The 26683-nt window shown below is 38.1% G+C and overlaps 1 protein-coding gene across 2 annotated transcripts in view; it reads right to left on the bottom strand.

Moving 5' to 3' along the window:
- Positions 1 to 3767: 3767 nt before the first annotated feature.
- The window catches only part of LOC140496709 (integrin alpha-M-like), a 58319-nt gene continuing 35403 nt past the window's right edge, over positions 3768 to 26683 (bottom strand). For both annotated transcript variants that reach the window (XM_072596815.1, XM_072596816.1), the window contains 16 exons: positions 22915 to 23045; positions 22622 to 22779; positions 19589 to 19743; positions 17610 to 17741; positions 17424 to 17497; positions 14076 to 14217; positions 13856 to 13972; positions 13681 to 13760; positions 13460 to 13543; positions 12764 to 12842; positions 11501 to 11608; positions 11232 to 11309; positions 10740 to 10853; positions 10495 to 10593; positions 9823 to 9933; positions 3768 to 4364 (listed from right to left, as the gene is read on the bottom strand). In XM_072596815.1, the coding sequence (XP_072452916.1) occupies positions 4284 to 4364; positions 9823 to 9933; positions 10495 to 10593; positions 10740 to 10853; positions 11232 to 11309; positions 11501 to 11608; positions 12764 to 12842; positions 13460 to 13543; positions 13681 to 13760; positions 13856 to 13972; positions 14076 to 14217; positions 17424 to 17497; positions 17610 to 17741; positions 19589 to 19743; positions 22622 to 22779; positions 22915 to 23045 (1743 nt within the window). In that variant the 3' untranslated portion in view covers positions 3768 to 4283. The remainder of the gene's footprint in view (positions 4365 to 9822; positions 9934 to 10494; positions 10594 to 10739; positions 10854 to 11231; positions 11310 to 11500; positions 11609 to 12763; positions 12843 to 13459; positions 13544 to 13680; positions 13761 to 13855; positions 13973 to 14075; positions 14218 to 17423; positions 17498 to 17609; positions 17742 to 19588; positions 19744 to 22621; positions 22780 to 22914; positions 23046 to 26683) is intronic.

Below are 26683 nucleotides of genomic sequence, written 5' to 3'. Positions count from 1 at the left end.
ATTTTCTTGCATCACTGTCATTTCTTTTCCCAATTTTTCTTCTATATCTTTTATTTGATTTTTATAATCCTTTTTGAGCTCTTCTAGGAATTCTTTTTGGGCCAGAGACTAGTTCACATTTATCTTTGAGGTTTCGGATGTAGCTGTTTTGACTTTGTTTTCTTCTTCTAAGTTTTGTGTTTTGATCTTCCCTATTACCATAATAACTTTCTGTAGTCAAGTTCTTTTTTTGTTGTTTGCTCATTTCCCCATTCTATTTTTTGGCTTTTGACTATGTTAAAGTTGAGTTCTTCTTCTGGAGTGGAGGGAGCTCTGTCCTAAGTTTTAAGTTTTTTGTGCAGCCATTTTCAGAACTCATTCTGCTGGGGGGTGGGGAGGTGTCTGTAAATTTTCAGTTTTTCCAAGTGGCATAATCTAAGGAGAAATGTATTGCTCTCCTGGCCTGTGCTCTGGTCTGTGAGTGACCCTGAGAGCTCTTTTCTGCCCTACAACTGTGACCAGAGTCCGTGATCCCCAGTAGTTGGAAGCTCTATAGTGCCGGTGCTCCTCCTCACCCTAGGATTGTGGCCCAGAGCCTCATATGGGCAGCACAATATAGTCATGCACCTGGTACCAGCAAAACAACCCCTGTAATCTCCTTTTGACCTGTTGTCAAACCACTTTACTGTCTGTGGGCTGAGAGCTTCAGAAACAACTGATTCAATTACCTCCAAGGTCTGTAATGGAGAGCATTTTGCCCTCATTCCAGTGAGATGGACTTTTCCTGATTCCCTCCTAAGTTGTCTTGGGTTGGAAAATTGTTTTACTCCATCCTTTTCTTGGTTCTGCCATTTCAGAATTTGTTTGAGGTGTTATTTTAAAATCGTTTGGAGGGGAATTTAGGAGAGTTAAGGCAAATCCCTACCTTTACTCCACCATCTTGGCTTCACTTCCCCAGTGCTTCACGTGTTAATGAATGTTTGTTGAACTAAAATGATAAACAGCTGTTGATCTATCTACTTTTTCATCTCTGTAAAATTTTTGAGAATGACCTATGTATACAATGATATGCTTGATGAAAACCTAAGAAAGGCAAAGGCAAATAATTTTCTATATGAGACCAAATCTTCTCAGTCATACAGTTGATTAGACAGTGTAAAGAAAATGGCATCACACAGTGTTTACTCTTTTTTGGTCCAAATAAAAAAATCATTTATCTCAATATAGCAAATGATATGGTTTGCTCTCTACCCTAGTCTCTCTCCTAGCCATTTATCTCTCCCATATGTATGTAAAGATTATGCTAGATTCTACATTGCCTCTTTTGAGCAATTCTGTGAGGCAAATTCTACACTCATAAGAAGGTAGTGGTGATCAGGGCCTTGTCCCAGGCCATACAATTTAGAAAATATCCCTCCTTCCAGGTTTACCCCCAAGGCAGTATTCCATATGAACTCCTCTTCTGCCCCACCCCCACCCCAGGGACCTTGGTTCAGTTTTTTCTCTACTTCTCTCCACTCCCTGTAACCTTCAGTCATTTTGTGGTGTAGAAACCTTGAGGTGTCCCAGACATTTTTCCTCCTATGTTAGTAGCACCCCAGAGAAGCTCTTCTTTTGCCCAGTTCTTCCTGATACACATGGCTTTTTTCTGGCAGCCATAGTCCTTAAGCTTTTTCAGGTAATCTAATAATTCTTAAATTTTCTGTCCTGTATCTATTTTCCAGGTCAGTTGCTTTTCCAATGAAGGATTTTTCTTCCATTTTATTCCATTGTTTCTTGATGTCTCATAAAGTCATTAGCTTCCAGTTGCCCAGTTTTAACTTTTAAGGAATTATTTTCCTCAGTGAGCTTTTTATACCTCCTTTTCAATTTGGCCAATTCTGCTTTTTAATAAGTTCTTCTCTTCAGTGGACTTTTGTAAAAGCCTCTTTTACCATTTTGGCCTAATATGTTTTTTAAGTTGTTATTTTTCTTCCATATTTTTTGTGCCTCCTTTTCCAAACTGTTAACTCTCTTTTCCTTGACTTTCTTTCATTGCTGTCAGCAATCCTCATCCTAGAAAGGGAGATTGATGATCATTGCCAAGGGGGAGAGATATATATGAGTAATGGGTAACAGATATTTATTGTATTATTTCTTGTAATATTTCTTGTCTGAGTGGGAGAGAGAGACATAATAACAGATGCTCTTCCCTGAACAAGTGTTATGGTACTTGCTAGAAGGGATATATAGTTCCATGGCAGGGACTAAAAACCAAATTGGTATGGGATATCATAGAACCAGTGATGGCCTTAGAAGCAGTGAGAGATCATGGTGAGGGCAACGGTAGGACTGGGATCGTGATTCAGTATTTAGAGGAAATATCACATGCTTGCCTAAGGGAAGAATTTAGTAGAAAAAGGTTTTGTCAAAACCAAAAATATTATTAGCATAGAAAGGGAAAGTAAAAATGGGGTAACATATAAATATAATAACAGAAATCAAAGTAACCAAATCAAAGTAAAAGAAAACATAGAAAATGTCACAAAAGAATGTTATTTAACATGTGAAGTTTAAGGGGAAAGGATTGATTTTTGACAACTTATCTGGGGAAAGAAATAGGATGAAAAAAAGGGCAATAGAGAGAGGGGGAAAAGGAAGGAAGGAATTAGTAACTTAAGTATAACATGTCAAAATAAGTAATTTATTTAAAGACTTGGGGGCAGTATGATAGGCTCTGAGGTGCGTTTGGTTCCTTCCTCTGTTGCTTTAGGAAGTTTACAAAAAGTGAGAAATACCATCACCATCACAGTGAGCCCCCAGCTTGGAAAATTCAGTGTTTAGGCAGAGAAGTGCTTCCCTGTCTTACTTTATACTTATATTTCTTTCTTTCTAATTTCCGGTCTCTTTGTGAAAATTTCAGGTAAAATTTTAGGAAACATTTGGATGAAGAAGCAGCAGAGTATATTATAATGCATATGAATAGAAAGGTTCCCAGAAGTGGAGAAAGAGCAGATGTTTTTTGGAACTTCCATCAGTCCTTGAGGAATCATGTACAACTGGAGGCCTGAGCAAGAAGAGTGTTTTGTTCTGGCATATCTTGAGGGCCAGTGGTCATCCTCTGTCTCTTCCTTTTCTGCTTAGTCTTAATTTCTCTTTCTTCTCATTGATTGCCTGTGCTTCTTATTTCTAGCTCAGCTCTTGCTGCCCATAGTCTTTGCTTTCTATTGCCATACCTTTGAAATTTCTCTTGTTGTGAACCAACTCTTCCTTTTTTGGATAGGATCTTGAGAGTTTGACCCACTTCTTCAACATAGCAGACTAACTCCTCTGTACCTAATTGAAATGCTTTGATTGATTCAAGGGGTGGTCTGGAACTTGTTCATGTCTTGTGAGATATGTTCTCATTTGGTAAATTTTATCATCTTGACACTTACTTTGTTTTGGTTAATCTACTCAACTGGACATTTTCTTCCCTGACCCCCCCCCATTCCCCTATTATACATCAGAATCTTGAGCATGATAACACACACTTTATAACAGTGAACCACTTTTCCCAGGCAACCTTCTCATCCTTATTAAGGAATTTGGCTTCCAGGTGTATTCCTACCTTCCTGAGAAAACACTTATTCATCCATTACCTGCACATGGTGATGTGTAAAGGGAACCAAACAACTCTCCCTTTAAAGGTGTTCACAGGTCTCACTCTGCCTCTGACATTCATCCCATCTCACCAGCTTTGCTACTACCATCTCAACCTTTCTATCAAACACTTACCTTGGCTTCCCCTGAAAACACACTCACATAGAGAAAGGAAAAAAAAACTCACTTCTGTTGATTTCCAGTTAGAACAAAGAGTAGATGACCCCTTCTTACCCCACCTTGCCATTCTCTGTCCTATATCCAAGGATAGACATACACTTAAGGGAAAGAACAGGTAGTAATCTGCTATTTTAAGTTTTATCTACACATATGTGAACCACAAACAGTTCTTAACCTACTAGAGGGGCTTTGCTACTTGCAGCCACCTCTACTTAAGACAGTTACATCCTACATAAGTGTACCCACTCTGTTGAAAAGCCAAGTTGTTCATTTCCAAGAGGTATTTTCACATATTCATTCATCCAGTGACCTGCTTGCATGAACTGAGATATTTTGCTCCTTGAGAGGACAAGCATGTGGGGGAAAAAAACCTGAAAACTTCATTCCCTTCTTCTGAAGGAAACAAGTGGATTGGCCCCTGGGCAAGAAGAGAACTGATGTACTTGTTTAACAAAAGTCTATTGGTCTCCATCCGAAGAGGCTGGTGGTGAAAGAAGGAGCACTTATTCAGGAGGAGCTGTGTCAGGTGCATTTTCCCCAGGATTATTCATCATATCTTTGTATTGGCGTTTGAAGAATCCAAGCTGTGAGGGTAGAGAGACACAGAGTTGGTGAGAAAGGGATGGAAATCATAGAGATTTCCCCGTTTCTAATTTTCATACCAGTAACAAATCAAGGAGGTGGATACTATGATGGGAAACTCATCAGGAAAGAGAAAATTATGAAGATGCAGAGAGGTGGAAATGAGAGATGAAGAAGAAACAAAGAAATATAGGGCAAAGATGTGGGAAAATAGGAAGGGAAACACCATATAAAGAGTAAGAAAAGCAGAATGAGAAGAAAGGAGAGATGAGAGGTGAAAACAATGAAGAGAAGAAAAAAGTTATGTAAGATAGTGCTGTGAGTACTTGCAACTAAGTCAACTAAGTCTGTGTACTAATCCAAATCTATGGAAAATGCTCCAAATAAAATGTAAGAACAGCAATGAGGAAACAAAGGAAAAGAAAGAAATAAAAAAATGACAGGAAAACTAATAGAAGAACCAAAGAAATTAGTCAACACAAAAGAGATTCTATAACAATGAATATATATGACAAAAAAAATTAAAAAGGACAGATCTTCAGAATGAAAAAAAGTGATGACAAAAGTAACAAGTATAATTCTAGAAGAGAGAATTAACATTCTTTAAGAGCATGGTTTATAATCAAAATATGAAAAATAAAGAATGTATATGATTGAAAATAAAATCATTGAAGGTATAATTTAAGAAGTTAAGTGAGAATTGAGAAAGTAGAAAAATTAGTGGAAAATCTCAGTGAAGTGACATGCTATGATAGAATGACTCAGGCAGAATTAAAAAGGAAGAGATACAAGAACAAATAATTGCCAATTTTTTAATGTCAAAAGTAGAAAATCTCAGATCTCCATAAACCAGAAGAAATAAAAAGCCCAAATACCATAACCTAACACAGTTACCAAAAATTATTGTAAATATATGGCAGAGGGAAAATATATAGGATTCTCAGAATGCTACTCAAGAATAATTCTAAATTTAACTCACTCAGAACTGTAGTTGTTAAGTTCCAGTGGTTCATAGTCAAGAAAATAAGTGTTATAAGCTACCAAGAGGAAACAAGCTATATATCTACAAACATCAATTCAAATGACACAAAACAAATCAAAGAGGACCAAAAAAAATTAAATAATAGATTGAAATACAACACATTGAAAAGCAAAGGAAGTCTGTGCCCCCAAATGGGATCTCCTACAAAACTGAATGGAATTCATCATGGAAAGAAGATGGTTCTTCACTGAGGCAAGAAATTTTAAATCTTTCCTTATGAATTGTTCCAGAACTAGGAAGGGTCTTTGACATACAAATTAACCAAGCAGATGAAATTGAATGCAAGGAAGGAGTAAAGAATAATTTTGTGTTAACTGAATGTAACAGGCATTGTTTTTGGTTAGTCGTTTTCATTTTCTGTGAGATAGGAGAATAAAAAAGGAAATTTCTTTTATTTCTTCTTCCTTTTTCTTTTCCCCAACTCATATGGTTCTCATATGTTCTCAAGCTAAGGAACTGGTATTACTGCTTTATTTTACATATTTCACATATGTGTCATTTGTATTTTACAAATGTTGTGGGGGGTTGTTTTTATAGCAATAGTTATGAAAGAAAAGAAGCTCAACTAACATAGAAACTGATCATTCAGTGCTCACAGAATAACTTCTTGTAGTTGTTAGTTGTATAGAAATCAATCCTTCTTGAAATTAGGTCTCTTTAACCAGTGAATCAAGTTAGAGCATCCTATTGGACAGAGGTCTAATGGTTAACTGGAGTTACTATGGACTAAAATTGTTCTTTCTGTTCTTAAAGACAATCCATCCTTGAATTTAGTTTTAAATTAAAATATTTAGCATTCAATTATTCACACATTCTTTACTTTTCAAGTGTGAGTTGAAATATATTGAGTAACGTTTACAAACAAAAGCAATCTTTGAAATGACTCACATGGTATAAATAGTATTTCTGAATTTCCTCTTCTAAAAAAAGACTTTGGCTGTTTTAAAATCACACATAACATGATATTATAATCTCATGATCCTATAAAGGTCATTTTAAAAGGTTGCAAATTTGAGGGAAAAGATCCCTTTACAAAGGTCATCTGGAGGATTGAAAGATTTGGAGAGAAGTGAAAAAAATATTTCTTGAAATCAAGGACCTTAAACAAGATGGGGAAGGAGGAAGAGGAAAAATGCTAATCCCTTTCCCACATTTTCAGCTGGGCTATATGAAGAAGGGTAAACAAAAATAAATAAAATTGAATTAATAAAAATAGAAACTAAGTTTGTCTTTGGTGTATTTAGGAGAAGTGGCTTGTGATTAATAACAGATTCTAGGAAAATAGGAGAGACTTTATCTGTGTTTACATGGGTAGGATATTGAGTAAGATTAGAATGTTAAAAACAAAATAAGTAGTATGATGTCTTGTACTAATAAAAAAGAAAGAAGACAATAATGTAATAAAATCAAATGGAGGGAAAGCCAAATTTAACAATTATTACTTTGAGTGTCAACAGGCTAAATTCACCAATATGAAGGAAGCAAATTTCAGAATGGTTTAAAAACAGAACTCAGTAATTTGCTATATACAAAAAAGATATCTAGAGCACTGCGATCCATATAGACAAAGTAAAAAGCTGAGACAAAATCCTCTGAATACAAAAAATACTAGGAATGCCAAAAAAAGACAAATAGCTGCAGTTTTGATTTTGGATAATCCAATAGCAGATAGAGACAAGTAAGGAAACTATATTATTATTATAGGAATCATAAATAATGAAACAATACAAATATTAAATAGATATGCATCAAATAGTTCAATAACCAAGCTCTTAAAGGTTAAGTTAAATTTAAAAGATCTGAATAGTAAGACATTGATGTGTGGTGACCCTAATACTCCTCAGACCTTGACAAATCCAAAAGAAAGAATATAATATTTTAGCTTTAGAGCTGGAAGTATCTTTAGAAGACATTAGGATCAAACCACTCATTTTACAAAAGTGAAAAATGAGGCCTAGAAAAAGTAAGTCTCTTGTCTAAGGCCTCATAGGTAATAAGTGGTAGATCTGGGATTTGAATGCTCAGGTTCTATGTATTCAATTCATTGTTCTTTCACCCTACCACATTGCCCCCAAAGTTTGACTAAAATGTTAGAAAGCTGCATTTGACCAGCTAATAAACTTCTAAATGAAAATCTTAAGGAAAATACACATTTGCATATGGGTACAAAAATAAAAATCAGCTAAGAATACACCCCCCCCCCAACGTAAAAAGCAGAAATCTTAAGCAACATGGATCATAAAGCAAAAGAATTATAATTAGTAAAAGAAATGTTATCAAAAGATGGAGACAAATTAATACTAAAAAGTCTTTAAAAATGAAATCAAAGACTAAATCATAGAAATAATAGTTAAAGGCAGTTCTTAGAGGAAGATTTATATCCATGTATATTTATATTAACAAAAATTAATTAATTAAACGTGATTTAAAAATGTTAGAAAACCAACAAGCACAAAAGACTGAAAATTAAAGGTAAGATAAATTGAATTAAAAACAAAATTTGAACAAAAGATAGAAAAGAACCTTTTTGAAAAGAGTAACAAAATTGAAAAACCATTAACTGATTTGACCTCTCCAATCAAATGATTGATTATATCAAGATGCATAAAATCCCTCAATAAAGCACAGCATTCATTTATATTAAAAATACTGAACAGCATAGACATGAAAATAACTTTCCTCAATATGACTTTTTATTACCTAAAACCAATTGATACTTTTTTCTTTGTAACAGAAGAAGACTGGAAGCTTTTTCAGTAATATCAAGACTAAAGTGTGGATGCCTTCTGTCACCATTATTATGTTACATGGTACTAGAAATGCTAACTATGGCAATTAAAAGAAAAAGAAATTAAGAAGATAAACATTGGCAAAAAGGAAGCAAAATTCTCTCTACTTGACAATAATATAATAGCTTACTTGGAAAAGTCTAGAACCAGGGGTGGGGAACCAGTGGTCTCGAGGCCATACCACATGTGTGGTCCTCAAGTGTGACTCTTTGACTGAATCCAAACTTCACAAAACAAATCTCCTTAATAAAAGATCTGGACTCTAGATCCACCATTCAAGAATGGTTGTCATCAAAAGGTGGACAATAACTTCAGCAAAGCAGTAAGATATAAAATAAACCCACAGAAATTAATTAGCCCTTCTGCATGTTAATAACAACAAAGAGGAAGAGATAGAAAGAAGAATCATTAAAAATAATAACAAAATACATCAAATACCTGGTTGTTAAGCTACCAAAACACACATTAGATTATTCTTGGTTTCCTTTCAATTTCTACTCGAATTCCACATTTTCAAGAAGTTTTTCCTGGTCACCCTCAAAGCTAGTACCTTTCCTTTGAAATTACCTCCAATTTACCCAGGGTATATCCTTGTATCTACATAATTGTTCTCATGTTATCTTCCCTATTGGAATGTGAACTCCTTGAGAATATGTACTATTTTCGCATTTCTTTGTATCCTCAGTGAGCGCATAGTAGGCATGTACTAAATGCTTACTGACTTGACTAACAGCTACAAACATAAAACAAAATTTTACAAAAATAAGTCCTAAATGATTGCAATTAACCTGTAACAATACGGTAAAAATGACAATATTACTTAAATTCTAGTCTGCATAGACCAGGGGTGGGGAACCTGAGGCTTCAAGGCCACACTTGGTCTGCTAGGTCCTCGAGTGTGTCCCTTTGACTGAATCCAAATTTCACAGAACAAATCCCCTTAATGAAAGAATTGGTTCTGTAACAGAAACCCTTTGAATCTTGGAGATAACAACATTAGGCAGAAATTGCACATTACTCAAGACCAGTAGAGAGCATGCCCAAATGGACATAGCAAAATAGCATCACAAGAAACAATGGTAGGTCTTGTTGCATGAGAAATATGAGTTGCCCCTCTATGAAGTCTATCTATGCTATAGATGATACCTCAATGCAAGCCTCTCTACACATGTGTGCTGTGCACACCTCATCCATTTCCCCCCCACTCATCCATTTGTGAGATTATGCTTCAAGTTTATGAGGAAAATGTTTTATTGCTACTTTCTTACTATACTTTTTCATTAATTGCCTATGATTTGAATGAATGATGTCCTCTGGTTGACTAGTAAAAGTCACTCCTCTGCTTTAGTAGGGCTTACAAGCTATGGTCTTTAGCTAACCTATACTCATAGAATAGCTTGATTCTAGGGTACCCATGTGAGAGTTGGAGACTTCCTCTAAGTGCTACAACTGTTTTGGGGGAGTCATTTATTATATCATATTCAATGAGCATGCTGAGGGTTTGTGTGATATGTTGAAAACAAAATCTAAACAATAAAATTGTTTAAAGAAAGAAAGAAGTTCAAAAAGAAGAAAACCTTTCAATCTGAGAGGTATGTTGGGGATAAAGGGTAGGGTAACGGATGTCACCTTGTACAGTCCAGCTGTGATCAGTGCTAAGAGCACCAGTCCCCCAGCGATGCTGCCCACAATGAGGGGAACAGGAGAATAAATTTCATATCGTTCAACTTTGGTCTCTGCCTGCAGGTTGGTTGGTAAGAGGTAACATCGAGGGAAAAGAAATTCCAATGAACAAAGGTAACCATATTGACTTTTTAAACCCACTTTTCTTAAATCTGTTTCAAACCAGAGCTCAGGACTTCCTTATCTAAATTCTGATTTTCTTACTGAAACCTTATTCCCTTTGAATCCAAGCTACTTAACCAACCCAACACAAAACCTCTTTTTTTTGGTGGACTCCTAGAACAATAAGCCCCGAATTTGTGCATAATGCATCTGGAAGCATTGCCCCATAGATGGGACTCTTCCCACACCCAGGTTCTACTCCTGTCTTGGAATATTTATACTCTGCTACAAAGGGTAGAGCTGAAGTGCTAGAATGGGGGCTAGAGACCTGAGTTCAAATTCTAATTCTGCTACTTGTATGATATTACAAAAGTCACTTAACTTCCAAGGACCTCAGTTTTCTTATCTCTTAAAATAGGAGGCTGGACTAGATGATTTATAAGGTCCTTTCCAGCTCTAAGTCTAAGATCCTCTGATCCCATGTGACAATAGATAGTTCCCACAAACATAGGTTACCTGGGCTTTCAAAAACAACTGTCCTGGAAGTAGGGAATATATGGACTCATTAAAAGTTATTTCAGCCAAGCTTCTGACCAGCAGGTCGTTTCGCTCTGTCTGTGAGGGGATAAAGCGGTGGTATGGGAAAAGGATTAAAACAATGAATTCTTTGAGTTTAGACAAAGGTTAGGGAATATATCTAATTCTTGTGCAGGCAGAACAGCTGGTTTGAGATAGGAGTCTCTCATCTTATGTCTCCATACCTGCTTGACCCAGCCAAAGCTCAGGTTGCCTTCAATGGTGAAGTTAAATTTTTCCTGAATGTGAAATATGGGGATGTCACAGCTAGTTCTCTCACAGACAGCAATGGAGCAATTCTAGGAGGAAGAAGATGAGAGAGAAAGAAGCTCATAGATCAGGAAATAAAATAAGATACTGTTAAGTTACAACCACGACAATAAAAATAACCCTAACAGCTAACATTTAGGTAGCACTTTAATATTTGCAAAGTATCTTATTATCATCTCATTTGATCCTCAAATGTAAGGTAGGCCTGATTACCCCCAATTTATAGATGAGGAAACTGAGGCTGGAGGAAGCTAAGTGATTTTCCCAAGGTCACAAAAGTGGCAGTTGAATCCAGCTAACTAAATCAGGTAACTGGCTCTGATATGGTGTAAGAGCATCTGAATTTAACAATGGATCTTCTCTAGCTCTGACATGCAGGTATCCCCAGGGTTTAGGTGCCTTCTTACCACTATTGATGTTTTACGAAGCTGTGCCAGAAAATCAGACTGACTGGGAACTTTTGTTTCTGAGGTACATGAGATATTCTAAGGAAAGAAAGAGACTGTCAAAGATGAGGTCAAAATGAGAAATACTGAATTAGCTCGGAAGGGGAGTCTGGAATTTTATTCAAGAGAAGTCTAAGAGACACTACACATTTCCAAGATGAGGGAACAAAGAGTGAGAGTTTTACATTTGAGCCAGGATTATATAGGTAAAAATGTGGGAATAGGAATACCTGGGGGTGGATGACCTTAGCATTCTCCCAAATGTTTTTCTCGTTCAACTTAACTGGGACCCAGAAGTCAATTTTGATGGGGACATTCCGTTGACCTAGGTTGTTCACCTGCACAGAGAAGGTGTGAATTTCAAGGTTCAGTTCCTATGTTCTCCTACATGCTCTTTTCTAAAAACCAATTACTATGGTTTCTAGGAAGACAACTCTTCTCTCATTTCCAAGATTTTAGGACCCAGGTGCAGAATTGTAACTAATGTAAAGCAATCTGGGCTTTGTCCCGGAGGCCATCTGGTTGGAGTGCAGGAAAGTGCTGTCTCCTCTCTTCTATTGTCTGGAGAACTCCTTGCTTGAACCTTGATTGTCTGCCAGTTTGTTCTGCTATGGAGATTAGGGTGGGAGGAGTAGATGGCCCCAGGAGAGGGCAAGGGAGTAAGGTTAATGACAGGAAAAGTCAGGAGAGGAGAGGGGAAAAGGACATGCAATCTCTTCTCCAGAGGTTGTACCAAAAGTTGAACCTCCTCCCACTTTTAAAACCCCTTTCTCCTGTTACCCTTTATTCTAATTCCTATCCAGTTCAATCCTAATCCTCTAAACTACTTCTCTCTCACTCCCTCCCCATTCTATCCTTTCTTCCTCTGCCCTCTTTTTCATTGTGTACTCTGGAATGATTAAAATTCCTTTCATCTTAGATCTTTTCCTCACAGTTCTTCCCTTTGCTGGTGTTCACTGAAACCTGGTTTTCCCCTGAATACATCATACCTCTTGGTACCATTTCTAAGGGTGGTGGCTCGTTCTCTCATATCATTTAGCTCACAGGGCCAAGATAAAGAGTTGGCATACTCCTTGTTCTCCACTGCCATCTTTAGACTCTCCCTCTACCTTCATCACCCAGCAACCACCTCCTTTAAAAATTTCTCTTTCTTGTCCAGATTCCTGCTGCCTTTTCTGGGCACCTCTAGGTCATTCTCCCAGGAAATTCACTATCTGTCTTCTGTGGCACTCCAACATCTATCTCCTTCAAAAACCATGCTCCTGTCAGTTCTTTATCCTCCAGTTGATCAGAATGACCTTTCTCTAGTTTACCTCAACCATGAACAGTAGTGGTCAAACCTTTGAAGTTATGCCTCATCTCTACACCCCTCCCCTCAATGTCTGTACCCCTCCACCGTAACCTCTGCACACTCAATTGCATTTGCCCCAGGTGTTAGAATTCCTAATTACAACTCTTCCCAGATGTCATGGTCTTCTACGCCATTCCCCTACTTGGTATTTGTGCTTCAAACCAGGGCTGTTCTTCTCTTCTGAGTCTGAAAAGTTGAGATATTTTGTAGATTCTTCATGGCTGATGGAAGAAAAGGTGGTAAATGGTACAATATTAGAAGCAATTCCACTCAGTTTTAAGCTCCTGAAAGGCACGGGCTGTTTCTTAACCACTGTGTTTGTCTATAGTACCTTACCCTCTATATAGATATTTGTTGATCGGATGAATGAAATGACAGTGTAGAACTCCACATTAGGGAGACTTGTGGAGCTACCTCAGCTGGAATGCCAGACATAGGGGATGGGCAAGAAAGAGAATATAGGATCAGAGACTTAGAACAGGAAGGGAACTCATAGGTCATCTAACTCAGTGCCATCATTTTAGAAACAAGGAAATGTAGCTTCAGAAAAGTTGAGTGACTTGACCAAGCTAACACAAGTGGTTAAATCGCAGAGCTATTATTTAAATTCAAGTCTTTTGGTTGGAAAGTCAGTCAGTGCCTCATACTGCCTCTTCTAGGATGAAGAATTCAGAGACATGGGGTAAAGAAGTAGTAAAAGTAAAAGACAGGGAGATAATACATACATACGCTTACAGCACATACTGTCACACAACAGTACAACTATGGACCAGTCTGAGCATGGTAGGAAGGCTAACTGCATCAGCAGCCTTCTGGGGGAGTGGAATGGAGTTGGTACCTGTTGATCACTGGGTAGATAGCATATTTCACTGGTAACCCCAACTGGAAGGAAGTCTTGTTGGTGGTGGGTGCATTATTCTCACTAGAGAGAAAAGAGGGAGGTCCATCCAGATGAGGCCACAGGGAAGATTTGTTTGCCCAAGGACATCCAGTGGGCACAGGGTGGAATCCCACCATCAACAAGAAGTAGGATTTTCCATCAAAGGGCATCGATCTCACCTGACCACATTTGCCTTAAAGACCACTTTGTTTCCAAGGGAAGCCATAGCAGAGACATCAAATGTTGCATTAAAAATTATCTGAGTAGGGAGAGAAGAGGAAAGTAAGAAGAGACTGAAAGGGAAGGAGTGAAGGAAAAAAGGGGAAAGGAGGAGATAAAAGTGGTATTGCTGACCTCACTTCCTGCCCGAAAGATGGGGTGACTAATGCCACACTGGGTGCTTCTTTCAGTCTTACTGTCAACTGTTCCTAAGTTACAGTTCACTGACATGGAACGATACCGTGGTTGATTCTGTGGGAGGGAAGAAAAGCAGAGGCAGCCAAGTTTACCACAGAAACAGAGATCTCTGAGGAGGGCACAAACTGGAAAATACCAACTCTTAGAGTTGAGTTACCTGAATCCCTGATACTCGTCGTAAGGACAGTCCTGGGGGAAATAAGAAAGTCACCAAGGTTCCATAGGAATCTTCACCCTGGTTCCCCACAGTCACTGTCATATTTAGTTCTTGGGAACTGCCCACCACCAAGGTCTGCAACCTTTAAGGGAAATGAGGGAGGCAGTCAGGAATTAAGAACTTAGGGGAGGACAACATGAAAAACAACTATGTGCAAACAATGTATATATAGGATAAACTGGAATTTTTTAAAGGAGGGAGGTGACATGGTCAGACTTGTACTTTTGGAAAATCACTTTGGTGACTGAATGGAGGACAGACTGGAGAGGGAAGACACTTGAGGCAGGCACACCCTGAAAGTTTTAATTCTCTCGTCTCCAGAACTTATATCCTAGGTCCTTGCTGTCCAGGTTAGGGACTGAACCCTTGCCTAGTCCACTATTTTATATGGGTCGAAGTCACACTTCACCTCATTTTCTAGTCCCTGCCTATCATCTTGAGGGTTATGCCAAATGCCCTGCCAGCAAGCCTTCCTCCCCTCTAGTTCTAGAGCCTTGGTCAAATCCATTCTGGCAGTGGAAGGATGTTGTAATCTATTTGTGGCACTGCTTACCATCCCAAATACTTTCCAGACTAAAGTGACCTTCCTTAGCTACCACTTTTCTATGTGTATTGTCTCCCTCATTAAGAATGTAAACTTGAGGGCAGGGGCTGTCATTTAGTCATCGGATCAAAAGTATTTTTGTACTGTGCTGGAGAAAAGTGTCATTTTGCCAGTCACCCAGGCTTGCAATCTAAGTGCTGTCCTCAACTCTATTCCCTCACCCTGCCCCCAATATCCAATCTGTTGCCAAGGCCTGTCGATTTTACCTTCCTAACATCATTTAAGCTCCGATCTGAGAGGACTAAATCAATTTCTGGAAAAGCCTTCAGAAAAGCAAAATTATAAAATTTTTCCAAGTTTTCCAAGAAATATGTCACAAGAGGTTATTGATGAAACATATAGATGAAATATAGAACTAACCAGAAAGTTGGAAAGTGAATATTTTACTTTGCATAATGTTAAAAGAAGATCATCATTGGTGAGAGAAGATGAATGGCAAGACTCTAGAAAAAGAGTTAGAAAACAAAGTCTAACAAGAGTAAAACCTTTGAGAAAAAGTAGCTAGGAGCTCCTATTTAAGAATTCAGCAGAAAGAATAATGAAACTAGTGTTAAGAAGGGAATGAAAAGACCATAATTTTTTTTGGGGGGGGGGGGGTGAGGCAATCAGGGTTAAGTGACTTAACCAGGGTCACACAGGTAATAAGTGTCTCAGTCTAGATTTGAACTTAGATGCTCCACACTCCAAGGTCAGTGCTCTATCCACTATGTCACCCAGCTGCCCTAAAAAACCATAATTCAGTGCAACTGCCACAAGTAGAAAAAACTGGTTATAAAAAGGAGACTGACATGGCTACTCTAATGAAACAAAAATAGATCATTCAAAAGTTACTTTGAAAAATCAAACCTCTGGAAACAAAAAAGAACATATTAACATAGATAGATAAAGTGACTGTGAAGGAAAAACCTGAGCCAATAGTCATAGCATGTGCCAGAATTTTGAAGTCCAACCAGAAATTAAAGAATATTTGTACAAATCCAAGTTACCCTCATCAAGTAATACATATGTTTATTTAACTTCAGACAATGAGGAAAAAACAAATTTGAAAGACCAATGTTATGGGAAGTCCAAAGAGAACAACATGAAGAACAGTTCTTCAGTTCCAGAAAGAGCTATGAGCCATTTATGTTGGGCCAAGAGAACCTATTACTGAAAGATGATCAGCTACAACATAATCTTTTGACTATTTAGAATTGTAGAAAGTAACAATTCAAAACATCTATATATTCCCAAAAGTCTTAAAAAGAAAAAGGTTAAAGCCTAAACTTCAACAAGAAAGAGGTTGCATTGAGAAACAAAGATGGCCCCTTTTCAAGACAGTTAAGATATTAGCAGCCTCACAGCCTGCCACAGACTACTACTTTTTTGTTTGTTCATTTGTTTTCTTTTAATAGTGTTTTCACAAGACCACTTCTAAGGAAATCTCCACAAAGGATTCAGCTGTTTCCTTGATCTGGAAAAAGAAATATACATCATCCCCTAGAGTATGCCAAATATCACGTTGGGCATGGAGGAACACCCAGTAGACACCAGTCAGGACTCTTCTGATGATGAAAAGGAAGGTTTACATTTGACCTCATGTAAGCATCTTGAAAAAGCAAAAGTAAGGATAAGGTTGGATTTGGAAAGAAGCTCAGATGGTAACCAATACACATTTAAAAATCTTGCAAAGGTTCTAAGACAACTCCAAAAGGCTCAGGATGGAAAGAATTGCAGAGTCTAATGCAGATCAAAACATCTATTTGCTTTATCTATTTTTTGTTTTGCTTCTTCTTTCTCATGGTCATTCGATTGGTTATAATTCTTCTTTGCAATATGACTAATGTGAAAATATGTTTAATGTGAACAGCAGCTATAATAGAGCCTATAGGAGGGGAAGGAGGGAGAGAAAATTTGTAACTCAAAAGCTTGTGGAACTGAATGTTTTAAAATTTAAAATAATATAAAATATATTATAGTTATAATATATAAAATATATTATATATAAATAAATTATATTTATAATATGTAAAATATATATTATATGTATAAATAAATGAATTCAAATAAATTTAGCAAATAAATTATATAAATAAATAACCCCAACAAACTAAATAAATAAATAATGGTTGACAAATAAATAAATAAATCTATCTAATAAATAAATAAAATAAATAATAATAAATCAAATAAATAAATAAATTTATATATAAATATATTATAATAATATATAAATAATATAAAATTTAAAAAATTAAAATCTTGCAAAACCAAATACTGCTCTGGGGTTTAAGAAGCAATTGAAAGAAAGCTGTGCGTGGTTTCAGCAGGCTTATTTCATGTAAACCTCACAAACCCAGGTCTAGAGGAATATGATGAGAAAAAAAGACCAAAAAGATGTTGAACAACGTTTGGTCATTTGTGATGCTCTACCGCTGTTAAACAGCTTATGTGTGACATGCAAGTATGAGGATGATTATTAAGCACCTCCTGCTAATGAAATGCATAGAGGCAATTCTCTTGTTTAGCAGTCCACTACAAAATTCATCTCATCAGAATCATTGTTTTCACTGAAATACAAAATAAATATTTACGATGCAAAAAGAAAACAATAATGCTGAAGCCCTCGATCTGCTGAAGCCTGGATATTTGAAGCAGAGCAGATTTTGAGGAGAACAAAGAATGAAACTAGCAACCCCTCTTACCTCAGGAAGCTAAAAGTGATACTGAGATCGTCTTGGCAGATACTATCATTGCCACAGTTCTTCTCAAAGGGAAGCTGTAACAGAAAGGAATTCTGCATCCTGGTGTATCCCAGGCTGAGATCAAAAGTTCTGCTCCCCAGATCTCTGCTCTTCCCCAGACCCCTGCAGCACTTCCCCAGGACTCACAGCTTCTGAGAAGAGCCTTGGAACATTCTCTGATAGAACAGGTCGGAGGTTTCCAGCGGAGGCAATGGGCTGTCCCACCAGAGAGAAGTTGAGGCTTAGGATGAGGGGACTCACTGAGTCCTCTACACAGTTCTGAAGGAGAATTAGCATTAGGAAATCTGGTTATGTTATCCCGCTGCCCTAATTTCAATGTCCCACAGACATCTACTAGATGCAAGTTCCTTTGATTGGCACTTGAGATCCAAAGACTGGGAAACCAAAGATAGAAAGATTCACCATGAGGTAAAGGCCAGTGTTGTATATACTTTTGTAAAAATGTATAATGCTAATTTTTGTTTCTACAAATGAGGCCAGAGTAGAGTGAAAAACCTGGGAGAAAAGGTAGTGCTGAAAGAACTGAAATTTACTCCAAGGACAAAGAGCAGGTACAGAAATAAGAAAGGTGGAAAGAGAAGACATCATCAGGGAGAATTTCAGAATTACAGTTGCAAAGAACTGGAAACAAAATAGACGTCCATAGGATGGGAAATAACCACACAAATGGTGACATGGTAATGTCATAGAATGTTGCTGTGCCGTAAGAAATGACGAATAGGAGGAATACAGAGAAACCTAGAAAAATTTACATCATCTGATGCAAAGTGAAGTAAGCAGAGCCAAGAAAACAGAATATGCAATCACAGTATAAATGGAAACCACAAAACAACTAAAAGTGAAGATTGCAAAATGACAAAAGAATACAAATCTTGACAAAAAATTTACAAAGCATGGCTCCAAAGAAGAGACATGAGAAGACACTACCACTCCTCCCCTTTGTAGAAGCAGACTCCTGGCTGTGGTATACATTGTATATATTTTCAGACTTTTTCAAAATATTGATTTTGCTGATTTTTCTCTCTATTTTTTCTCTTTATAAAATATTATCTGATTTTTCTCTCTATTTTTTCTCTTTATAAAATATTATTTGTTACATGAGATTGCTCTCTGGAAGAAATTCCAGCAATGTAAAAAAAACAAAAGGTATCAATTAAAATTCATTTTAAAAAAATTTAGCTTGCTGTAATAGAAAGAGCAGTAGATTTGGAGCCAGGTTCAAATCCCACTATTGTGTAGCTTCAGACAAGCCACTAAGTCTCTGTGGGATTCAATTTACTTATATGTAAAATGAAAGGGTTAGATTAGAGGACTTTTGGTCAATTCCAGTGCTAAATATATTATCCTATGTAAATGGAAGCCAGAACTTAAGCTTGGAAAGACTACAAGAGATGGGGGAAGATAGAAGGGCCTAGTGTGCTAGTGTCCATTGGGTCTTGAAGAGTCAGACATAATTAAACAACTGGACAACATATAAGGGTGGGGAACCTGTGGCCTCAAAGCCACATGTGGCCTTCTAGGTCCTTGGGTGTGGCCTTTTGACTGAGTCCAAATTTTATAGAACAAATCTTTTTATGAAGGAGATTTGTTCTGTGAAGTTTGGATTCAGTCAAAGGGCTGCACTTGAGGCCATATGTGGCCTTAAGGTCCCAGGTTCCCCACTCCTGATGCAACAACAATGATGGGAGAAAGACAAGAACACGAATAATTACAATTGAAAGGAGGAGAGAAAGTACAAAGGAAAAGTACAGCAAAACTAATGTGAGCATTTTCAGAAGTATTATTACTTTTGGGGTGACACAAGGGAGGGGCATGGAGAGAGAAAGGGATGACTGTTACATAGTTTGGTCTTTATGATTTTTTTCATAGATGAATACTAAGTGTACGTGTGTGTGTTCGCCCTTCGTTGCTGAAGAAGACCACACCATCAGAGTAATAATGACACGACTTGCACTTGACTTTGTTTTGAGTGAGGGAGGGCTGTGCAGGTCACCAGCCTCACTTCTCCTTCAGAGCCATCTGAATCCAGTGACCAGATATTCATCAGGATGACTAGAGATGACCCAGGATGAGGCAGTTGGGGAATACCCTCATCCCAGGCTCACCGGTAACAGCAATTTCACATCCTCACAGATACGCTTCATGCCAACGGTCAGGACTTTTCTCCTCCTATGGTTCTTTGTCTCATTAAAGATGGCTCGAGGTTTAGAGCGTCCAGGATCCAAAACCAGGTCATATGTCACAGAGCTCTGGACTTCACCTGGTAGGAATGGAAGAATTAAGGAAGAGAGATTCTTCACTCCTCCACTAACGTAAGGGGGAATGAAGATTCCCTGGGTTGCAGTATAGGTCTGTGATTTTTCCTTTTTATTTTTTTAAATTTATTTATTTACGTTTAGTTTTCAATATTCACTTTTATAAGATTTTTAGTTCTAAAATTTCTACCCTTCCTCCTTGCCCTCTCCAAGATGGCGTGCAATCTGATACAGGCCTTACATGTACGATCCTATTATTTAGGCCAGTGATTTAATTTTTGTTATTCAGTTTGTTCATACTTGGACCACATACATGCATGCACGCATGCACACAACATACACACACACAAACACACACACACACACACTGCGTGATTAGGGAGAGCAGTAAGCAGTAGTGAAGTGAGTGTCTGAGCAGCTTGTGAGTAGATGTTTACCTTAGTAACTCCTATTCCAGGAAATCACACCTTTTGATCATCTGTCCCCACTCTCCTGAAACCAGGCTTTATTTTATACTGTGTGAATGGAGCCCTGGATTCTTATGGAGGAGAATAGAAAATGGAGAGAAGGACAGATGAGAGTGTCTGAGGTGAACTCCTTCAGAAAGGCCTTCTGAGTAAAGTCATTTGGGTTGTTGGTGGGAAGGTCACCAACTTCACCAGCTTCACTTAGCCCTTTGCACTTTTTCCTGAGGTGACTTCTACGGCAAGCAGGAAAAAATATGAGGGTTGATACTAATATCTTCACCATAGCTCCACCCAGCACCTTTGCAGTTTTTCTGAGTGGAGTACTTGCAACAGTTTGAAATGATGAAGGTTCTTGACCCAAGTTCTCAACCCAGGATTGAGTATATATATATATACATACACACAAACATACACATATATATATGTAAAATATAATAAGAGTAAAAATGAATTTTTGGATCACCACAGAGATTGAGAGCAGCCTGAGCAGCCACTGAAGAAAAGCAGTTTAAAAGACAGACTTTAAAATGCCAAAAAGTTTCTCTAACTAGCTGGCTGAGGACTACATCACCTACACTTAAAGATGGTCTTGGGACCATAAACATGAAAGTGTGTGTTGCTGAAGAAGACCAGGCCATCAGAGAAATGATGACATGACTTGCACTTGACTTTGTTTTGAATGGGGGAGGGCTGTGCAGGTCACCAGCCTCATTTCTCCTCCAGAGCCATCTGAATCCAGTGACCAGATATTCATCAGGATGACTGGAGACGACCCAGGATGAGGTAATTGGGGTTAAGTGACTTGTCCAAGGTCACACAGCTAGTGAGTAGCAAGTGTCTGAGGTGAGATTTGAACTCAGGTCTTCCTAACTCCTGCACTGGTGCTCTATCCACTGCACCACCTAGCTGCCCCTCAACATGAAAGTATAAATATGAGAGGGAAACACTCTTCCTGCTATGGAGAAGTCTCATCACAGCTGAAGACCTGTAATTAGCAGTAGAGAACAGCACCCATGAAGCTAAGGTGCCCCTGAAAATCTGCAACAGCAGCAGCTCAATGAAGAAGGAACGCAGCAAGCAAACCCAGCACCGAGATCAGTATCGATGACACTATGGTGCAGCAGAAAGCAGCAGCAGGTCAGTGGAGATGCCCAAGCCAAGTTCAGCTGGAACTCTCATCAGAGAAATGGCTCCACTAACAGTATTGGAGGGAGGCAGGAACTCCCCAGCTATGTGCATTCCTTAAGAATATGTCTGGCCATATGTTTTCCTTGGCTCTATGTATTCCCCAGGTGTATGCGCTTCCATGAATTCTGTATTTCCTGAATGGGTTTCCTCTCCAACTTTTGGTGTGGTAATTGTGAAAGAGTGTAGGAGCCCTGTGCATAGGGGAGAAAATTTTGTTTGCACTTATTTTGTCATGTTATGTGATTAAAAGTCTTGCTTTAAACTAATGTATTCTCTGGCTGGTCAAGTAAAAGTAGACACATGGATGGGGATTCATGAGCTGTGATTTTTGAGTGGACTTTTACCCACACACTTCCTTGACCTTGGGTAGCTTCCAGGGTGCTCATGTACATAGGAGCCCCAGATGATTCTTTATCTCTTCCCTGCCTTGGTAACCATGCCTGAAGTTATGTCTCTGATTTCCTCCTGAGCTAAGAGAATATGGTTTTGGTTACGGATCTTCATCAGGGTAGGGCAGCTAAGTGGCACAGTAGATAGAGTGCCAGGCTCAGAGTCAGGAACACTCATCTTCCTGAGTTCAAATCTGACCTCAGACGTTTATTAGCTGCATGACCCTGAGCAAGTCACTTAACCCTGTTTGCTTCAGTTTCCCCATTAGCAGAAATAGAGAAGGAAATGGTACATCATTCTAGTATCTTTATCAAAAAAAATACCCAAATGGGGTCACAGAGAGCTGAACATAACTGAAAATGACCAATTTCATCAGGATGACTTTGCAAGCAAGCAAAGGCTGAATGCCTTACTGGATAGTTATCCTTAGCTACTCCACAGTTTTGTTCAGCCCTCTTTCCACTCTGACTTCATGGAAGCCTTCCTTTATGCAAAATACACACCAACATTTCCACCTGTTGAATTTGAACAGTTCCTTCTAGGCTTATCTCAAGAGGTACCTTCTTTATGAAACTCTCCCAGATCCCTCCAGATGAAAATGATCTTTCATTTTTTATTTTTCTTACAGCAATTTGGGTAGACTTCCTCTTCTACCAGCCGGTGTTGTATCTGCCCTCTCTGACCCCAATTATATTGTGAGATCCTTGAGAATAAGGAATGGGTTCTTTTTCATCTGTGAATCCTCAGTCCAAACTCAGTACCTTATACACTCCAGACGTTTAATAAGTATTTGGTATATTGAATTTTAATACCAGAATATATCATCACTAATTCTCACCTAGGCGGTCTGCTCTATTCTTTTGGGTAAGGAGACAGACTTTGGCGACTCCAGCCTCTTCATTGGTTTTTTCTTGCTCCCGACACTCAAACACAGACCTTTTCAACTCTTTCGGAATAATTTCCATGGACACTTCCAATCTCAGGACTGGCTGGGTCCTATGGAGAAATAATAGAGGTTTAGGACGACAAAATTTGGTAGGGAATAGGTTTCCTGGGTTCCAGACAATAGAAAGAAGGGAACTAAGGGGTAGGATATCTTGGTTGCTTAGCAAAAACATACATAATTCTCACCTGAGCAGCAGCACCTGTCCATTGGCCCCCACAGCCACATCCACGAGTCCGTCCTGAGTGATGTCTTGCCCTCCACTCAATGACTGTCCAAAATATTGGAGTGTGGGGGAGAAGTGAGAACCTGCAATCCTCTGAGAAGATAAAAAAATAGTCAGAGAGGCAGTTGAGAATGGAGTAGGTTATAAAGTGATTAAACCACCCAGAGTATGCTCAGATGTTCCGGTGGATATTACTGCCAACTTCCTCAAAGAATTGTGGGAAATTTTCCTCTCTGGACAAGAACTTTAAGACAGAATCTGGCCTCATGTTTTCACTTTAGCCCTTTGTAGTGTGTTATCTACACATGATTTAGGGCAAAAGAGAGTTTTAATTAATCTGTGGGGATCTTGTAATAGTTAAGTAATTTAGAGTTAAGTAAATTTAAAAAGTGCCCAGTGTGGTTACTTTGTCTTGCCTTGGCTTTGAACACACAAACCTAGTTTTTACAGTTCTCATCTACTTTATTGTAAGTGTATTTCGCTGCCTCTTAGTCCAAGTTTGAATGAAACCAGACCCACTGGTTACATTCACCTACTTCAGCTTCCCTAATTACAGATTTAAAATGTATTCTTTGAAGCCACTTGAATTCCATGGTAGTTGCTTTTCTCTTCTTATGTTCTTGGACCAGAATTTGCTTCAATCAGACTGCTTTTGTAAGAATTAATCCATGCTAATTACATTCCCAAGAAACTACTTTCTAAGCAAGATTGCCAATTTGTTAATTTACAATGGGGGATATACCTGGCAGAACTCCTTTTCTGGTCCCTGGGAGACCTGGTTACTCAGGCCAACAAATTAGAGGTGGGAAGGTTGTTCTGTGAGTACAAAATTAGAACCATGGAAACTGGCAGTTCTTGAGGGATAGATCTCTTCTCAACTGAGTTCTATTCATCTAAAACATGAGCTTTGTCCATTTATCTTGGAGTACACTTAATTTTTTGCCCTTAAAACATATTATCCTGTTTTTGTATTCTATAGCCGTTGTCCTAGCTTATCTACATTACTCTTACTCAGTTAATTGCTTCAGGCCCATTTTGAAGTTACCATCTTTAAAACCCACATTTATATAACAGATAAAGAGAATGTTCTAGAATAACAGAATTGTTGAGTTGGAGTGGACCCTGGAGATCAGGTAGACCAAGCTCTACCCACATAAAGAATCCCTGCAAATAATCTACTTGAAAACTTTTAGTATGGGAATTCACTCCTTGCCTTGCAATGTTCATTCCATTTTTTTTCAACAGCTATAACTGTTTGGAAGGTTTTTTTTTTTTCCACAATGAATCTAAATCTGCTTCTCTGAAACTTCCACTGATTGTGATAGCAGATGGTCTTTTACCAAGACTATACCTGAAGCCTTTCCATTTTGGTAGAATAGGCACTATGCTAGAAGAGTCTTTAAAATGATAGGATATAAACTTATAGAAAGGTAATTTCAAGGACCTCAAAGGACTGTCCAGGAGAGTATTCTTTTTTTTTAATGTTTATTTATTTAAGTTTTCAACATTCATTTCCACAAAATTTTGAGTTCCAAATTTTCTCCCCATTTCTCCCCTCCCCCACCCCAAAACGCCAAGCATTCTAATTACCCCTATCACCAATCTTCCCCATCTATTCTTTTGTCCTGTAGGGCAAGATAAATTTCTATACCCCATTATCTGTATTTCTTATTTCCTAGTTGTATGCAAGAACAGTACTCAACAGTTATTCCTAAAACTTTGAGTTTCAACTTTTCTTCCTCCTTCCCTCCCCACCCATCCCCATTGGGAAGGCAAGCAATTCAATATAGGCCATATCTGTGTAGTTTTGCAAATGACTTCTGTAATAGTCGTGTTCTGTAAGACTAACAATATTTTCCTCCATCCTATCCTGCCCCCCCATTTCTTCTGTTCTCTCTTTTGACCCTGTACTTCCCCAAGAGTGTTGACTTCAAATTGCTCCCTCCTCCCATTGCCCTCCCTTCCATCATTGCCCCCACCCTGCTTATCCCCTTTTCCCCCACTTTTCTGTATTGTAAGATAGGTTTTCATACCAACATGAGTGTGCATTTTATTCCTTCCTTTGGTCAAATGTGATGAGAGTAAGCTTCATGTTTTTTTTCTCACCTCCCCCTTTTTTCCCTCCACTGAAAAGTCTTTAAACTTGCCTCTTTTTGAGAGATAATTAGCCCTATTCCATTTCTCCCTTTCTCCTCCCAATATATTTCTCTCTCACCCCTTAATTTCATTTTTTTAAGATATGATCCTATCCTATTCAACTCACCCTGTGCTCTCTGTGCTCTGTGTGTGTGTGTGTGTGTGTGTGTGTGTGTGTGTGTAATCCCACCAACTACCCAGATACTGAAAAAAGTGTCAAGAGTTAAAAATATTGTCTTTCCATGTAGGAATGTAAACAGTTCAACTTTAGTAAGTCCCTTATGATTTCCCTTTGCTATTTACCTTTTCATACTTTTCTTGATTCTTGTGTTTGAAAGTCAAATTTTCTTTCCAGCTCTGGTCTTTTCATCAAGAATGCTTGAAAGTCCTCTGTTTCATTGAAAGACCATTTTTTCCCCTGAAGTATTATACTCAGTTTTGCTGGCTAGGTGATTCTTGATTTTAGTTCTAGTTTCTTTGACTTCTGGAATATCATATTCCATGCCCTTTGATCCCTTAATGTAGAAGTTGCTAGATCTTGTGTTATCCTGATTGTATGTCCACAATACTTGAATTGTTTCTTTCTAGCTGCTTGCAATATTTTCTCCTTGACTTGGAACTCTGGAATTTGGCCACAATGTTCCTAGGAGTTTCTTTTTTTGGATCTCTTTCAGGAGGTGATTGGTGGATTCTTTCAATATTTATTTTGCCCTCTGGTTCTAGAATATCAGGACAGTTTTCCTTGATAATTTCATGAAAGATGATGTCTAGGCTCTTTTTTTGATCATGGCTTTCAGGTAGTCCCATAATTTTTAAATTATCTCTCCTGGATCTATTTTCCAGGTCAGTTGTTTTTCCAATGAGATATTTCACATTATCTTCCATTTTTTCATTCTTTTGGTTTTGTTTTGTGATTTCTTGGTTTTTCATGAAGTCATTAGCCTCCATCTGTTCCATTCTAATTTTGAAAGAACTATTTCTTCAGTGAGCTTTTGAACCTCTTTTTCCTTTTGGCTAATTCTGCTTTTGAAAGCATTCTTCTCCTCATTGACTTTTTGAACCTCTTTTGCAGTTGAGTTAGCCTATTTTTAAAGGTGTTATTTTCCTCAGCAGTTTTTTGGGTCTCCTTTAGCAAGGTGTTGACCCTTTTTTCATGCTTTTCTTGGATCTCTCTCATTTCTCTTCCCAATTTTTCCTCCACCTCTCTTACTTGATTTTAAAAATCCTTTTTGAGCTCTTCCATGGCCTGAGCCCGTTGAATATTTATTTTGGATGTTTAGGACACAGAAGCCTTGACTTCTGTGTCTTTCCCTGATGGTAAGAATTGTTCTTCCTCATCAGAAAAGATGGGAGAAGATAACTGTTTACCAAGAAAGTAACCTTCTGTAGTCTTATTTTTTACCTCTTTTTTGGGCATTTTCCCAACCAGTTACTTGCCTTTTGGGTCCTTTGTCAAGAGTAGGGTATACTCTGGAAATCTGTAAGATCTCAGTTCCTCCAAAGTGGCATAATCAAGTGTGTACACTGGTCTGGGATTTTTGTGCCCAGAATCTTAGCAGTTTCCTTTCCACAGCCATCTGGCCTCCAGTTCCACC

This window comes from Notamacropus eugenii, chromosome 3 (assembly GCF_028372415.1).
Source record: "Notamacropus eugenii isolate mMacEug1 chromosome 3, mMacEug1.pri_v2, whole genome shotgun sequence".
NCBI lineage: Eukaryota > Metazoa > Chordata > Mammalia > Diprotodontia > Macropodidae > Notamacropus > Notamacropus eugenii.
This window is presented reverse-complemented; position numbering and strand designations above follow the sequence as displayed.